Source organism: Phodopus roborovskii, unplaced genomic scaffold, assembly GCF_943737965.1.
Source record: "Phodopus roborovskii unplaced genomic scaffold, PHOROB, whole genome shotgun sequence".
NCBI classification, from domain to species: Eukaryota; Metazoa; Chordata; class Mammalia; order Rodentia; family Cricetidae; genus Phodopus; species Phodopus roborovskii.
In genome coordinates, this window is record NW_026126480.1 from 19070509 (window position 1) to 19088265 (window position 17757).

At 43.1% G+C, this 17757-nt stretch overlaps 1 protein-coding gene across 1 annotated transcript; it reads right to left on the reverse strand.

Annotated features, from left to right (window-relative positions):
• Nucleotides 1-545: 545 nt before the first annotated feature.
• Nucleotides 546-15765, reverse strand: Tmem9b (TMEM9 domain family member B). The gene is made up of 5 exons (XM_051192658.1): nucleotides 15587-15765; nucleotides 13699-13790; nucleotides 9733-9841; nucleotides 7322-7456; nucleotides 546-1685 (listed from the first exon to the last, which is right to left on the reverse strand). Exons 1-5 carry the CDS (start codon nucleotides 15692-15694, stop codon nucleotides 1530-1532), a joined length of 600 nt encoding a protein of 199 aa, XP_051048615.1. The 5' UTR covers nucleotides 15695-15765; the 3' UTR covers nucleotides 546-1529.
• Nucleotides 15766-17757: the final 1992 nt, after the last annotated feature.

Genomic DNA, 17757 nt, shown 5'->3' on the forward strand with positions numbered 1-17757 from the left:
TTCTGGGTCCTAGGGATTTGAATTAGAGTTGTTGGGTTTGTGTGGCAAACATGTTTCCCCACTGAGCCATATCCCTGGCCCCAGAGTTTTTATTTCTCATCCTTAAGAATTTAATGTAATAATATGAATTTAATGTATCTAATACAATTTTGCCAAGAACTTAATCAGCACTCCTTTATGAACTGTTATATAAATGAATGTTTTTCGTATGTATGTATGTATGTATGTATGTGTCTCATCACACAGTCTAGGATGACTGAATTCCAATCAACTCTCTTGCTTTAACCTCCCAAATGCTAGGATTATGGGCACGAACCACTCTGCCTGGTTTATGAATGTAAAGCCTTTCAACTAAACTGACTACTTGTATACTCAGGAATACATCATCATTCTCTCTGTACTCACATACCCATAGTACAGGGTCAGTATTTTAGGGTCAGGTTGTAACATGTTTTCAGACAATGTGGTACCAAAGGTCTCTGTGTCTCCATGCTTATCACACAGCACAAGAGGAAAGAGAGAAGGCTGGAGAGTGGACACACTGATAGGGGTTTTGAAAATTATTTTATTGTTACAGTCCAAAGAGGATGTAGGAAGAAAAAAGCCAGTTATCCAATAACTGTTAGACTTCTCAGAGAGAGGCCATCTGAACTCCAGTCCTAGTTCAAAGCTGCCCACATTAGTTCAAATAGCTGCCTCTCAGCATGACAGGAAATGCTGACCAGTATGTGTATGTCATTCACCCAGGGAGGCTTGAGCTTAAGAGAAAATGTCTTTATTCTAAATGTTCAAGTCCTTAGAGATACTAGAAGATGAGGAAGACCACACACACTGTGTTTAGTTATTAGAATAAACTAGCAAACGGCCAGTTTGTTCTAGGACGTGTTGCATCAGACATCATAGCGCACGAAACAAGTCTGCATTTTGTGAAAAGTCACCAGGTATTTTAAATCAAACTTACCAAGAAATGCAGCCACAGGCCAACCAGAATCTTAGGTGATGTAGCCAGTGCAAAAGTCATGTGTGGAGGCTAGCACGCTGATGAGCTGGCCACACTGGAAATACTAACAGTGAAATAGAAGGTCTGGTGTATTTACAAGTCTGTCTGGTAAAGAGACTTGAGAGAAACTATGTCAAGCACTCCCAAGGCTTCCCTTTCTTCTCCCACCACAGAAAGACAAAGGCAAAACACAGCTGGAAATTGTCTTGAAAACCAAGTGTGGTGAGAAAGAGAGCTTGTTCCAGGCACTGGACTTCATGGTAACTCACGGGCAGCTTAATTTTATTAGTAAAAGTCACAAGTAGGAAAAGGTTTACTGGCTGACTGGGAACTGTGTGCTTTAAAAATGTCCCTATTAATACAGTAACAAGAAAAATACTAAGCCTGTAGGTCTGCTTCCGACTTTGAGCCTGCCTCCATCCAGCAAGGGTTTGTAAAAACAACAGGGCATTAAGACCCACAGACACCCAGTCAATTCTTCCCAGTTGTCTGCCGTGTTTTTTCTAGTCACCTTTATTCTGATTCCCAGTTAGCTGAGGACGACATGTCTGTCAAAGACAGACTTCCGCTGCTCCTGAACCTGAAGTTTCCAGCGCTGCTGTGCATACTCCACCTTGTTTAGAACGTTGGCTCTGCTGCGGGAGCGGGCCAGCACGTCATGGGCGTTGGCAAAAGGCTGGTGATCCTGAAAGTCCAGTGGAAGGTGTTATAGATGGCAGGAACCACATAGAACACGCACAGAACAAAGAGCCTGTGAGCCAGACTAGAGCAGGGGATTCTTGCCCTTCAACAATCAGAAGCAGGACAAACTCAGCTACCAAAGCAGAAGATTCCAGGGGCAGGAGCAACAAGGGATATGTGAGAAACACACCCATAGGTCACCATTTTCACAGGCATTTTCTTTAAGGAGCAGAAACCAAGACAAGGATGAGGGTCATTTTTGTTAAAGAGAAGTCTTTCCTGGTTAGTGGGAGGATGACATCTATTTTCTCCAGCCAATGAAATGGCTCAGCAGCTGAAGGCACTTACACTTGACACCAAGCCTGACCTGAGTTTGATCCTGGGGCCCAGATGGTGGAAAGAAAGAGCTAACTCCTGCAAGTTGTCCTCTGACCTCCACCTGACCTGAGGCATGCCCTCCCCCAATAAACAAACTAGTTACTGAAAATTCAGTGTCCTTATTCCCTAACCTGCCACGCCTAACTCCTCACCTTTTTAATAAGTAAAGGTGGGAATGTAAGGATTCAGACATTACACTGCCTGCCCCTGTCACCTGGCAGAATGCACTCAGGCAGTACTCTGGTCAACCCAGGGTTCCATGAGTACTAGTCTGCAAACAGGACCCCTTTAAAAGTCAGACCCCTGCTCACTTACTCTCTCTTTTGCTCTCTCTCTCCCAGCTACCCCCTTCTTCTTCTCTCCCCCCCCTCTTCCCCTTCCTCCTCTTCTGTTCCCAGTACCTCTATGTCTCTTCCCTTCTCCCTCACTCCCCTTTCTAAATAAACTCCTCATTCAAGCTCTATCTGCCTGGGGTGTTATTCCCTCTGCCTCATTCACTCTCACCAGCTATAGAACCTGCTATGCTCTCCCACGTGGTCCTTTATCTTGGGACCCCACTCACTTGGGACCCTCACTCTGGACCCCCACCCCTTCTCCAGCTTTTATTCTTATAACTGTAATGAAGGAACAACAACTTTAACCCAATTAAAAATTTTAAAGGAACTGGAGTAGTGGTTTAGCAATTAAGAATGCCTGCTGCTCCTCCAGGGGATCTGTTTCTAGCACCCAAGTAAGGCAGCTCACATTTGCCTGTTCGTACAGCTCCAAGGGACCTGACACCCTTTACTGGCCTCCCAGGACACCTGCAAAACTGTGCACATACAGCCACATAAAACTTTAAAAGTCTCTAAAAATTTTTAGTCATTTTCTTGTGTCTTTCTTTCTCTTAAAATATGGTCTTACCATGTCACCCAGGCTAGCCTGGAACACTATATTGTGACCTAGTGGCCCTCCAACTTCCCATTCCCAAGACTAGCACTTCAGACACACAGCCTGTTTTCATGGGTGGAGAGATGGCTTAGTGGTTAAGAGCACTGGTTGCTCTTCTAAAAGACCTGGGTTCAATACCCAGCACCCATATGGCAGTTCATAACTGTCTATAGCTCTAGTTCCAGGGAATCTAGCATCTTCACACAGACATACATACAGATGAAACCCAAATGCACATTTAAAAAATCTTAAATAATAATAATAAAAACTCAAAAGCTGTGACTTGTAAGACCCATTTAAAAGAAAGGAAGCCTGTTTTCACATTACTATCTCCATGACAGATATTAATAATGTGAGATTTTCCTTGTATTGATCAGTACTTAATAGCTCATCTGTGACAGAGGAGAGCTCTGTCTTTCCATTTCTCAGTTCTATTATATCAGAAGTGATGAGATGTCAGTTGAGGGCCACTAAAGCAACCAGGCGTTCTCAGGGCTATATGTTGGCTGGTTTTATGTATCCCTGGGCCCTCAATGTGCACTTGAAGCAAAGCTTTCTGGTTTTCTGTCTTCTCTGCTCTGCAGGGCTCATGTGCTTTAATGCCTTCTCTTATCGAGGGGAGTGAGGACTGGCTTACTTCAGCATGTCTAATCTACAGAAACTTACAACCTTCATTGCAGAATGTTCCCCGGCTTCAATGTTAATTGCTATCTTAGGAAAGAAGCCAATGAAGGTTATTCTAGTTTTCATACAAAGCCAGATTCTCCTATCAAAATAAACTGATTCAAATGGATGTTTGTAGTCATTACACAGGAAACCGCCCCACTAATCTACCTATGGTCGAGATGTCAACACAGCTGCCCACATGACAAACAGCTTCAATTGTGATTTATTGTTTTTATTTTGCCTTTTCTCTGAGGTTTTCTTCAACCCCGTCAGTGAATTTCCTAAATGTTCCAACACAGGCCGGGCCTCTTAAACTACGCTTGCCGACAGGAGATAAGCAATATTGTTCTGCTGCATGAAGGTAGCTGGCAGGGGTGAACACAGCATGGAAAGCTATGCACAGACACCCGGCTGTATTACAAGTGTTGGGTCTTTAACTGGTTGTGTCTCTATAGCAAGCCGTTTTAACTATGTTTACATATTCTTTTTTATCTATTTTTTAAATATTTATTTATTTGTTATATGAGGGTGTTTTTCCTGCATATATGACTTTATACTATGTTCATACCTAGTGCCTATATAGGGCAGAACAAGATGTCAGATCCCCTGGGCCTGAAGTTAAAGAAGGTTGTAAACCATCATGTGGGTGCTGGAAATAGAACTCATGTCCTCTGTGAAAGCAGCCGATGCTCATCACTGCTGAACCATCTCTCCAGCACCTTGTTTTTTTTTTTTTAATTTAAAACTATTTATTATTGTGTGTGTGTAGTTGTGTGTCAAAGAACAACTTTGTACAGTCATTTTCGCTATCCTTAGTAGCTGAGTTTCAGAAGCTGCACCCAGGTTGCTGGGCTTGCTCCTATAGTAAGCCCCTTTTCCCACTGAACCATCTTTCTGGACCTCTAAGAAGCTTCTTGTTATACTTTTAAAAGATTTACTCTGTTTGTAATTATATGTATGCCTGTAGGTGTGTACACATGAGTGCAGATGTCTGAAGAGGCCAGAAGAAGGTGTCTGACCCCCTAGAGCTGGAGTCACAAGTGGGAGCCACTGTACATGGGTACTGGGAACTGAACTCTGCAAGAGTGGTGCTCTTAACTGCCGAGCCACCTCAAAGGCTCTCTACAAGGAATCCTTGTCTTCTTTATCACAATGTTTAACCTAGGCAATGTCTTTTGCAAATCTCTTATGAAATCTAAGATGTTCCACAGATACAGAAAGAAAGGTGAAGAAAAAGGGAGGCTAGCAGGTCGGTGGTGTCCTATACTCCTAGTGCTTGGAGGACTTCTGCAGGCTTAAGGCCAGCCTGGTATATATAGCAAGTTCTAGGGTAGCCAAGGCTATAAGCAAGACCCCATTGTGAGGCAGAGAGAGATTGGGGTGGGGTTGGGGGTTAGAGAGGAGAAAACATAAAAAAGAAAGTAGGTGGCTTAAGTTGTAGCATTACTTGATTTCCAATAAGGAAACAAAGTAGCCCAAGGTCATTTAATAAAACTTTGTGTGCCTAACCCTAAGTTGGTGTCATACCAATACATTGAACTGTTTTGGGTAGATTACTATGGGAAAAAGGTGCATCAGTGATTTTATATATAAAATATTACCATTAGTTTATTTGAAAATAAACAATACTAGCAGAAGGAAGTACTTTATCAGAGACCCTTTCAGTTATGCAATTCTGTCATCTACTCCTCAAGGTAGGGGAAGGAAAAAAAATCCTAAGGAACAAACTCAAATGACTCAACAAACCAGTTAATCCTTTTGGTCTGCAATCCACCTACAGAACAAGATTGGACTAGCTGCTCACAGGCATGGGGAGAATGCAAATAGAGATTTCCACTTTTATATGTTTGTTCTTTTTACACCTGATAAAATTACAATGAATACAAAGCATGCTTTAGTGGAATGTTTAGATAATAGTGATAATGTGTCCCAGATATTTGACAGGGCACATATTACCATTGTTTGAAGTGAACCTCTTGACTAATTGTACTAACTTTTATCTGCCTTCCAACAGAATTCAAAACAATTTAAATGCCTTAAAAATTAACCTTTAAAAAGTACATACTGAAGAACTCCCATATTAGCTAAGCAGTTCATATGAACTGAAATTTAACTTCTATTTGTACAGTTAAACTCACAGTTTTCCTTGGAAACATTTCCCTGCTTAGAATCTGTTTGACAAATATCAGAGTCAGCTGGGACTCTTAGTGACAATGTTCTCCAATGGTCACCATGTAGGCAGAATTATTAACCCTTGAGCAAAGTGGTTACTAAGTTTATGAGCCCAATCAATGTCACCCCGCCCCATGTTTATATCTACACATTTTTGCACAAATTTACATTCTGCATGTTTCACATTAACATTGCTGCAGTTAATCAATGCTTAGATTTACGTAAAGTCAGCATAAACTTTTATGCTAGGAATGGAAACACTGTGAGGCCTTTGATATACATTTTTATGTAAGTAGTTCTCAACTGGTGGTGATTTTGTCCCCCTGCCAGGTTTTGAAGGCAAAGATTCTCCACAGCAAAGGATAACTTAACCCTAGTATTTACAGAGTCAGGGTTGAGAATATACAAATGGAAAACATTATTTGAGACTCTACTGCTTCCCATATACAAGTTCTCTCTGGCATTAATCCTACTATGTATGTTTTATGTATGTATTGTGTTTAAGATTTATTAGTTTTAATTATGTGTATGTATGTGCACATGCCTGCAGAGATTGGAGGCCAGAGGCATCAAAGCCCCCTGCAGCTGGAATTACAGGTAGTTGTGAGCTATTTGGTGTGGGTGCTGGGAATGAAACCCAGATTCTCTGCAAGAGCTATATTCGTTCTCAACCACTAAGCTCTCTCTCTGTCTCTTCCTGTCTCTCTCTTTGGCCCTTTAGTTTTTTTTGCTTTTGTTTTAATTTAGTTTGTATTTGAAATGGGTTCTCAAGTAGCCTAGACTGTCACTGAACTCCTATGTGATCAAGAATGATCTTTAACTCCTAATCATGTTCCTATCTCCTAAATCTTGGGATCATAGCATGCACCACCATATCTAGCCTGTCTGTGCCTGTTTTTGTTTTCAAATTTAATATATTTTATTACATCAGATCCTCATACCTTTCTCTCAGCCTACCAATCTACTCCTGGAATTATTTATTCTTAGTTCAAATGTTTGTTTTGTAAATGTATGATGTGTATGTGCATGTATTTGTGTGTGGGAGTGCAGATCCATGGGCATGCCAAGACATGTGTGAGAAAAACTTCAGGTGTCCATTTTGTTTGAGGTAGGGTCTTTCCTGCTGTGGGTTGGTTTAATAAGATGCTGACTGGCCAGTAGCCAGGCAGGAAGTATAGGTGAGGCAACCAAACTAAGGATGATGGAAAGGAGAAAGGTGGGGCCAGGAGACACCAGCCAGACATAGACAGAATGGAAGATGAACAGCCATGCTAATAAGGACATGTGGCAGAGTGTAAATAAGGAATATGGGTTAACTTAAATGTAAGAGCTAGTCAGTAATAAGACTGAGCTATTGGCCAAGCATTTACAATTAAATTACACACTAAAGTTAGAACCTGCACTACCATGAAAACATCTACCTATGACCATTTCCACTAATACAGAATGTAGACAGAGACTGGCGATGAGCAGAACAGCAGTGCCAGAACTTACCCCAACGTCATCATCACTCTGCAACAGCTGTGAGTGTCCAAAGAGGCGCCTCTTCAGGATTGGCTCAACTAAGGTAAGATATACCATGTACAGAAGTAGGAGGCCCAAAATAGAGAGATAAATTATAATGGTAACCTAAAGGAAAAATGAAAGCCAAGAAATCGGTTTGTTTGATAACAGAAACTTTAAAGACTGACACAACTACTCAGTGCATAGGATTTGTGTACCAACCAGAGTCCAACATAAGAGGCAAACTGAATCCACCAAAGCAGGAGAAGAGGGAACAAAGCTGTGCCTCTGGATCTTTCTGTGGGTCCCCACTGACTGCTCATCATTCACCACTATGCCCTGCACAGCTGTTTTCTTTCTTCAGCTGAAAACAGCACCTACAACACAGTATCACTGCCAACACAGCCTAAAGTAATCCTAGCTGAAACTGAGTCAGGTGGATTTCAGCAGACCACTCCTTCCCATCAATGTAGATCAGCAAAAGCACTTGTTAGGACACTGCTGAGATTAAAGGCGTGTGCCACCACTGCATGATTTTTTTTCTCCGTGACATTAATGCGTGTGCTGCCAAAGGTACAGCATACACTCAGATGGCTATAATAACACAGAATACACCAACAGCTGGCGCAGGCATGGAGAAGTAGAACCCTCACACACTGCTGGCAAGGAGAAGTAGAACCCTCACACACTGCTGGCAAAATGGTGCAACCACTTTGGAAAGCTGTTCTTCTAAACTTACCGCCACTCTGAGGAATTTTTCCAAGAGAAAAACAAGCATATATCCATACAAAGGTATTCATGACAGTATTATTCTTAAATATAAACATGGAAATAATCTAAATATTCATGAACTGAAAAACAGTCATATAATGGAATACTACTTAGCAATAACATGAAATGAAGTCCTGATACATACTACAAGTTAGACAAAATAAGAAGTCACAGAGGATGACATATGACTTTAATTACATGAAATATTAAGATGTGTACAAGCAGAAAGTTAAATAGTGGCCATTTGAATCAGGGACAGAAATGTTTTAAAAACTGAAATTTAAGATGTTTTAAGTGAGATAATTTTAGGGTATATAAATTCTACATTTAAAAGTCTGTTAAAAAGCATATGGGCTGTGGCTGCAGTTCAGAGGTCAAATATTGTCCGGTTAGGCATGAGGCCCTAGGCATGAGGCCCTGGGCTCCACAAAAAGGAAAGAGGTGGGCTGGAGAGATGGCTTAGCAGTTAGCACTGGCTGCTTCTGGAGGACACAGGTTCAGTTCCCAGTACCCATGGAGACTCATAACTGTCTGTAACTGCAATTCCTGGGGTTTGATGTCCTCTGCTGACCTCCATGAGCACCAGACATGCAAGTGATACATAGATAAACATGCAGGCAAAAATCCATACACATGAAATAATAAAATAATAGTAATTTAGGGGGCTTGAGAGATGGCTCAGAAGTTTAGAGAATTTGTTACTCTTTACAGAGGACCCAAGCTCAATTCCCAGTACCTAAATGTGGCTGATAACCATCCATAACTCCAGTTCCAGAGGATTTGATGCCTTCTTTTGACCTCTGCAGGCATCAGGCATGTACATGGTGCATAGACATACATGTAAGCAAAACATTCATATGCATAAAATAAAATCAATAAACCTTTTTAAAAATTAATGGAAAGAGGAAGGGCAGGGAAAGAAAAGAGAAGAAAAAAGAAAAAGAAACATTAAAAACCTAAGGCATGGTGAGATTTCCCTGCAAGATGGAGCTCTACTGAAATGCTTGTGACTCAAGACTAATGCCCTGCATTTACTATGCATACACAGCACTGTCTGTCCTGAAACTCATTATGTGGACAAGGCTGGCCTCAAACTCACAGAAATCTGCCTGCCTCTGCCTCCTGAATTATGGGAGTTATGAGGCTTTTTTTTCTTTCTTTTTTCTTAAGGAAAGGAATAGGAAACACACTCTACCTTAAACAAGCCTGAGAACAACCATTTGCCACCATAATAAAGTAATTGAGCTCATTAGTGACCTAATGGTGGTGAGTTTTCCACCGCCCATTTCAGGAAATGAAGACCTGAAGTTACTTGTGTACAATAATGACTAAATGCATAATTTAGCCAAAGGGTTGTGAGGGCTGGGGGAAAGAGGGCTTAATGTTGTCTACTGGCCTTTAGCATACACAATCTACAGAGAAACTACAATATTTCCAGAATATGCTAAATAAATGTCCAACATTTTAGAGTCATTTCACTTGTCTGTTTAACATAACCTAACTGGTCCAGAAAGCAAAAATAGGTCCATGTTCACTTTAGGAAAGCTCAGATGTTTCTTTCTGTCTTTTCTGGAGAGCATGTGTGAGTGTTTGTGCACACATGTGTGCCTATGCATATGTTTATATTTCACCTTGATTGTGACTGAGCTTCTTTCCTCGTATTTGCATTCACAGCGGAGACAGTATGCTTCCACATCAGGCCCCCGCACAGGCATGGGCTCCACAACATGAAGGCAATCACTGAAAAAACAAGGGTAAAATACTGTAGAAGCCTGGCTTCATATTTTCCTGTCTCTGACCAAAACTTTTTCTGAAACTCAGATTATTGAGTTTACCCAAAGAAATAATATAGGGAATGAATAATCAACAAATCAAAGTAAAATACTTTCCTCTCTCAGTATTAGCATATTGGTAAGATTTAACAGTGTAAGAAGCCAAAATGCAATGGCTGTGTGTGTTCAAGTTGCTATTACTGACAGTTTCAGATACCCTAGAAAATCCCAAACAGAAAAAAAAAAAAAAAAAGCTATTTGTCAAAACAAGTCATATTTAGACTTGCTCACTTACCAAGCAAAACTCTGTTAAATGCTTTAAAGTGACACAAGGCATTGTTTAAATATTATTTCTTGTGAATTAATCACATCTTTATTGGTACATATGCATGTGTGCGCAGATACACACATGCAGAATCCAGAGGGGAATATCAAATGTCCTGCTCTGTCACTCTTCACTGTGTTCCCCTGAGACTAGGTCTATCCCTGAAACTGGAGCTAGGCTGGCAGCCAGCAAGCCCCAGTGATCCTGCTGCCTTTGCTCCCTGTATCTCTGGGGTGACAGGCACACATAGCCACACCTGGCTTTTTAGGTGGGTGCTGGAGATTCCAATTCAGGTCATCATACACAGCAAGCATTCTTACCCACTGGGCCATCTTTGAAATCCTAATTAACATCATCATCATCATCATCATCATCACTTAAGTATTTTTAATGAAAATGAAGTATACAAAAAATAAGATAGAGATGGATTATTTTTAAAATACTACCAAAAATATCTTTTCTAAGAATCAGTCATTTCTAAAGAATGAATGATTACTTTCCATTGCAGCTGTATATATGAAGTATGTGCTTATGCTTATTGACAAGTACTTTACTCACAGAGCAGTCTCCCCAGCCCTTGCTTCCATTTTGGTCTTCATTAGTCATCTCTGACTGCCTCCATAATGCTATGACAGCAGTCTATCTACCAGCCACCCTTCTTGGGGGCACTCAGTGTTCTGAAATGATTCCTTCTTTGACCTATGAAAATGCATCTTTTCGTGTTCTGTTGCTCTGAACTATAGCATTAGAAAAAAAAACTCAAAATGGTATGATATATAAAAAAGTTCAGTTATCTATAACAAGTAATTTAATATGAACAAAAGCTGGACATGGTGGCATATTCCTATAATCCCTGCAATTGGGAGGCAGAGGCAAGGCAGTCCAGGCAGGCCTGGGATACAGGTAGAGACCCTGTTTCATAAATGAAGGGAGGGAGGGAGGGAAGGAGAGAAGGAGGGAAGGAGGAATAGAGGGAAGGGAAAGGAGAGGAGAGAGGGAGGAAGAAGAAAAGGCTGTGCAGGGCTTAAGCAGAAGGAAGGTTGTTTCTGACTAACCCATAATAAACAGCGCCCCAAGATGCTGCTCAACCACTCCAGCAACTAGGCAACACCCCCACCTAGTGCTCAAAGGAAGGATCAGCTTTGACCCTGATCCCAAAGACAAACCAGAGTACGGCTCTTAGCTTTCCTTGTTTTTAATCCACTATGCCAAGTCAATGAAGAATTAAAGCTAACAATTGGACAAAACAAGAGGCCCAGAGAACAGAAGGTTAAAATGTATTTAGGGTATTAGGGATATCCAGGTCCACAGAGAGCCATAGCAGCTTGATAGACAATAACTTGCCTGTCTTTCCAAACAAGTTAAAAACTGGCACTGTCAATTGGGAACATATATCAGCATAAGACAAGCAAGGAAAAGTAGAAGTGGAAGAAAAATCCTAGTAAGTCAACTATTTCTTTTTAAACTTTATTTTTATTTCAAACGCATTGTGTTTTGCCTGCATATATGCCTATGTGAGGGTGTTGCATCCCCTAGAACTGGAGCTACAAGACAGCTGTGAGCCTCCATGTGGGTGCTGGGAACTGAACCCAGGTTCTTTGGAAGAGCAGCCAGTGCTCTTAACCGCTGAGTCATCTCTCTAGCTCCTCAACTATTTATTTTCAAAGCTCCTAATTTTAATTTATAACCAGGGATGAAGACATGGCCCTGACTCAGCACAGAGAAACAAAAAGTTAACAACAAAAAATTAGTGTTAAACACTTGAAAAGTGAGTTCAGTTGCCACTCCACTAATACACATCACATCTGTTACCGATAAGAAAGCAAACTGATTATATACATATTCAACAGCCTTGTGACAATTGTAGATGTAACTTAAAGATATATTTGAGGGCTGGGGACACTGTCCAGCACTTACAAGGCCTTAGATATTATCTCCAATACAAAAAGAATTTGAGCTCGCATGTATCCTATAAAGTAACCTACTGGTACAAAGTCTATTAAAAAATACAACCCAATCAATAACCCCACATGGTGGTACATGACTTTAATCCCAGCCATCAGGAGGCAGAGGCAGGCAGATCTCTGTGTGTTTGAGGCCAGCCAAGTCTACAAATGAAGTTCCAGGGCAGCCAGAACTGTTACACAGAGAAACCGTCTCCAAAACACAAAAACAAAACAAAACAACCAAAAAGACTGGATCCCCATTACTTTGTACATTAAAATCTCTTAAAGTGGAACACAGACATTCACAGGATCACAAGAACACGCTAACACAGACTGAACCTAAATGCATCCTGTGGTAAGAATAAATAATGGCACCAGAGAAACTAAGTGTACTCAAAGTCAACTTAGAAACATGACATAACAAATTTAATCTTGCTTTCAGATTGCTGCTGACTACAGAGCTGTGAAATCAGGCACACACCAAAGCACATACTATTTGGAGCTATTCCCAATCAACTTCCACTGTAGTGTGACATCACAGACCCACTGGGGGAAGGATATCCATCCTGCTGTATAACCTGGCTGCTTCCTGTTTCAAGGAACATACAGAAAATCTGCCATTTTTAAGGTCCACTGGGATAAGCTGAGAAAGCTGCTGGTAGTCAACTAGTCCACCAGGGTTCCAGTCAGTACAGGCCTGCCTGATTGCCTATAGTCTGGAGGACCAGTGTCAACATTATCCAAACCTACTGACACACACCAACACAGACGTTCTGATACATACTTCATTCTCGTTCATCCCCGAATCTCTGAAACTTTTAAATATAGCCTCCAATAGTTCACTCTATATCATCAAAACTTACAAACTGTGGCCTGGGAAGTAGAGGCAAGACAACCAAGAGCTTGAAGCCAGCTTGCTGTCAAAACTAGTGCCAGGCTGATCTGTGCTACATAATAAGATCTGGTCTCAAAACAAAAACAAAAGCAAATCCCAAGCCAAAACAACCCTCTCCCCACTCCCAGCAAAAATTGTATGAGTTGTAAAAACTATAAACCAGGAGCTGGGGGGAGGGCTTGGTAGTTAAGAGTGTTGGCTACTGTTGCAGAGACCTGGTATTCAGTTGCCAGCACCCAACTTTGTCATCTTACCAGCACCCGTAACACTAGCTCTAGGGAATTCAGTACCTTCTTCTGGTCTCTATAGACACTCACATGTGTGTGTATGAATACACACAAAATTTTTAAAGTGCTTAAAAAATTGTACATCGATAAAGAAGGCTCAACTTACCTTTCACTGAGGAGAAAGAAATCCCTGAGCAGAGGGCACAAAACAGTAGCTATTGGCAGTTTAGGCACGATAAACTCAGCCCAAAGTCCATATGAAACCTCCCAGTCTAGAGTTTCCTGTCTGGGCTCAAGTATTCCTTTAGATTTGCATCATGCCCTCAGGACTCTAGTCACATTTTAAAGAAATAAAATTTGACACTTTTGCTTAAAAACTAAATAAGACATTGTATGAACATTTTGAGTTAACAGAATCACAGAAATACTTACCAGTCTTTCTGGGATATGTTCTTATTATAAATATGCCCGGGATTCTCTTTATAGGGAGGGCAGATACATTTACACCTCACATCTTCAAAATTCTGTAACGAAAATGAAAGTATAACTTGTTTATAGTTTATCAATATTTTTAAAAACATCTGCACACTTTGCCAGGTACCCTGTCAGGTATTCTAAAACCATCACAAAGATCCCCAAAGCCCACAAGACCTGGTCTGTGTTTTATTAAACACACTTATGAATCCCATGACAACCAAATTGTGTCATCATCTACCTGTCACTAAAAAGACACAAAAAGGAAAGCTGATAGGAAAGGACTGGGGAGAATCAAAACAAAAATGTTCACGAGCACAATTCCAGACTGGGGGTGGATGTGGCTCAGTGCTGTAGCGTGTGCAGCAGACACAAGGCCAGTTCAATCTGCAACACCACCAAAGTGGGGGAAAGCCAGAATTCTTCTAACTTTTTTCCTTTTGGGAGAAAGGCTCTGTGCATGGATTAATGGGCTATGCCAGCTATGGACAGGATGAAGATTCAGGGATACTCAGCCAGTGCAAGGAGAGGAGCCCAAAGGGAAAGTAGCTTGAATCTTGCCAAACCTTGCCAATGTCCCCCCCAGGAAACAGGAGTTCAACTCCTAGCAAAACAAGTTTCATCAAGCAGAGAAAGCAGCCATTAAATGCTGGATAGAGCCAAAACATGGTTCCTCAGCAGAGGGGAGTTTATTTGAGAAGGCAGTATCTCATTAGTCCCCAGAGAGAAATGTCCACTGCCCCTACGTACAATGAAATGTCTGGCAGAGCTGTTGACAGCTCCTAAACGTATTCAGCCACCACTGTGCCCGACCCTGTGTTCAATGAGGACACTCAGATAAAGAGGCATGGCTCCTATTTACTGGAACAAACCCTATCAAGGGGAGATAGACAAATATATGTATTATGTATATCATGATACATTACATAAAATTGTCATGTATGACATCCATGCAGAGTATCCCAACAATATTTCAAAAGTTGGGAGACTTTCTGCTGCCCCTCTTTCTGTTGATATCAGAAAGATTAAAAAAAAAAAAAAAAACCTGCTTTCCTGTAACCTGTCTTTCCCAGCCCTTTATAATATTTAAAGATATTATAAAACTACTCTTTTTTAAATGCAGTGTCATTATTTACCCCCACCACACAGTGAATTCCTTCTATTTTGTCCCAAAATGAGTTAGCTCACTGGGAAGAAAGCACATTTTCTTGGGCCATGGCAGCTCTGGGGCACCAGATAACAACATGAGGGGACCAGAGCAGTTAAGAAACACAATGAGGGGAAGGACACAATCTCCCTTTTTTCCTAGTCTTCGCTCCTGGAGGGGGGCTGGGTGACAGTATCAGGCTGGTAAGATGACTCTGGAGGTCCTCCTGGGAAGGGGTGGTTGCCACGAGAGGCGAGCCCCTTCCACGACAATGGAATCTGCTCATGGAGTTGAGAAGAGCTAGTAGGGAAGTCTTCAAAAGGTGAGGGTTTCCCATGATTTGGGTTGGGGCCTGAGGGCTGGTGAAGGGCGGGAGTGGGCTGCTGGAGTTTTAAGGGTGGAAAGTTCAAAGCTCCCAGGGCTGGAAAGCTCCTCAAGTTCCGGGTGTGTGCTGTCGGTGATGGGAAGGGAAGGGAAATGTCAGTCAGGAGGTGGATGAGTTGCAGACCCGACTCCGGGCACCGTCAGGGGTTGAGGGTTAGGAAGCTGTGGGCAGGGCTGGTCTGGGCTGTAAAGGAGGGCATCCGGCTGTCGGATTGGGAGAACCTGGGAGTGGGGAGCAAGCGGACAGCCCCGGTACCAGCCAGGCCAGAGGCAGGGGCGGAGCTCCTGTCAGGAGCCGGGCGGGGCGGGACTCACCTTGGCGGCGCCTGTCAGCTGCGGGAACAGCAGCACCGACAGCGCCAGGCAGGACAGGCCGAGCCCCGAGCCCAGCCGCAGCAGGCCTCCGTGCCACAGGCTTGCCATCGCGGGAGCCAGCCGCCCCAGCGAGCCCCGAGCCCCGCGCCCGGCTCGGGATCCTCCGCCCGCACTTCCGCCTGGGCCTGCGCGTCACCGTCCGCGCCGGGTCAGCTGCGAGAAAGCCTCCGCCCCGGAAACGGTTCCGGGTGCGCCGGGCCCGCCGCGGCCGCTGCCACCGGGCTGCTCTGCCCCGGTGAGGGCTGGCGAGCCCTGCGGCTCCAGGGAACGGGCCACGCAGGCTGAGCCCTGCAGGCCTGGTGAGCCCCATCCCCGGGAGCTGCCGAGGCGAGAGGGTGCTGCGCGTGGAGACCTGGCCGGGAGTAGTGGCCGAGCGTCCGGAGCTCCGAAGCCCACCCGGAGGCGGAGGTCGGAGCTCGTTTCCTGGGCTTTGGGACTAACCTGCGCTCCGTGCGCCTCTTGGATTCAGCTCCCTGCCGGACTCGGACTCCCAACGGTCGGTCGCGGTGGGCTGTCCACGTGGGTGTGGCTTCCACTAAGGGCCGACCGCCTTGGTGCAGCATGGGGTTGGGAAGTGGACCACGACCCGGGAGCTTGGCTGGCTTAAGTCAGGCTCAGCTACGTGTGGACCGCCCCGGCAGCAAAGCACCCCCTCTCCCCGCCCGCCCAGGACTACTGGAGGTGGAGAACCCAGGCACTAAGCTTCTGTGAGGCAATGCCTATTTAAATCAGCCAACCCCTCAGTTCAGGGAACGCTAACCCTACCCTTTGATGTGTCTACTGCTGGTACTTTAGGACACCATAGAGAGGACGCAGTGCCTCAAAAATTATATATATAATCTTAGTAGAGACCCTGGGGGTAGTGGAAAGGATGCAGCGTGCTGTCATCAGGAAAATCACTTGAATATGAGGGAACTGAATTCTATGAATTTCAAAATCTACTCCCATTTTACCCCCCCCCCTTTTTATGTGGTTGGTGAAAATGTTTTAATTACTAGGTAGAATTGTCTCAATATTTTTCTACAGTATGATTCTTGTTGATGCTGGTGGATAAGAAGCTAGCACAAAGTGCTATAACATTAAATATATTTAGCTCTTTTTAGTCCTAATGGCAACTGGCCCAGAGCGAAATCAGCAGGACTGGATGCTTTCTCACCAGTTCTTGTGAAGGTGCTGTCACACCAGGGATAATTCAGATCCTTCTAAGTGGTGTCCTGCTGATCGAAGGACTGTCAGTATGAAATTTATTGGTGAGGCACTGTGGATCTGATTGGTAAAAGCTGACCTAAGTAGCCAATTTGGATCAGCTTGGAGCTGTAAGTCTGACATCTGAAAGGAATATGTGTTCTTGAGATAGAGCATAGGAACCCTCCTGTGTACCTCCTTCACAGTTCTTTTCAAAGGTTGGATGGGATGCAAAGACTTAGAGGACTACAACAGTGCCCCAGGCTGATGGGTTATTTTGTCCTTTGTCCGGGCTGTCTCAAGCTTGTGGTCTCAAGTGCTCCTTCTCCCTCAGCCTCCTTAATGTCAGACCATAGGCATGGGTCCCCAATTCAGGACCACCTCATCTGTTTAGTGAAGAAGTATCAGATACACTCAGTCTGGGCAGAACATTTGAGATGTGAGTAATGTAAACTGAGCTAGCTGTAACTGTACTGGATTTCAAGTCAGCATGAGAAAAACATGAAAAAAGTCTTTTAAAAACAGTGGTTAAAGTTGGGGCTGGAGAGATGACTCAGCAATGTGAGCACTTGGCTGCTCTTGAAGAGAGGACTGAGTTTGGTTTCTAGCACCCACATGGCAGCTTATAACCTTCTATAACTCCTGTTCTAGGGGTGTGGTTCCTCTTTTCTGTTCCCCAGTAGCTCTTAGTGCTCTGGTGCACATTCATACATGCTGGCAAGAAACCTATACACATAAAGTAAAAACTGTAAATAATGATTAACATTTAAGTATTTTTGGATATATTGTATTAAAATAATCATTTTTTTCTGTTAAAAAAAACCTTCAATGTGGCTACTAGAAAATTTTTTTGTTCTAGAATGCACAGTGTGGCAGCCATTAGTGGAGTGTAACTGACCATAGACTGGAGATTTAGTTTAAGGTAA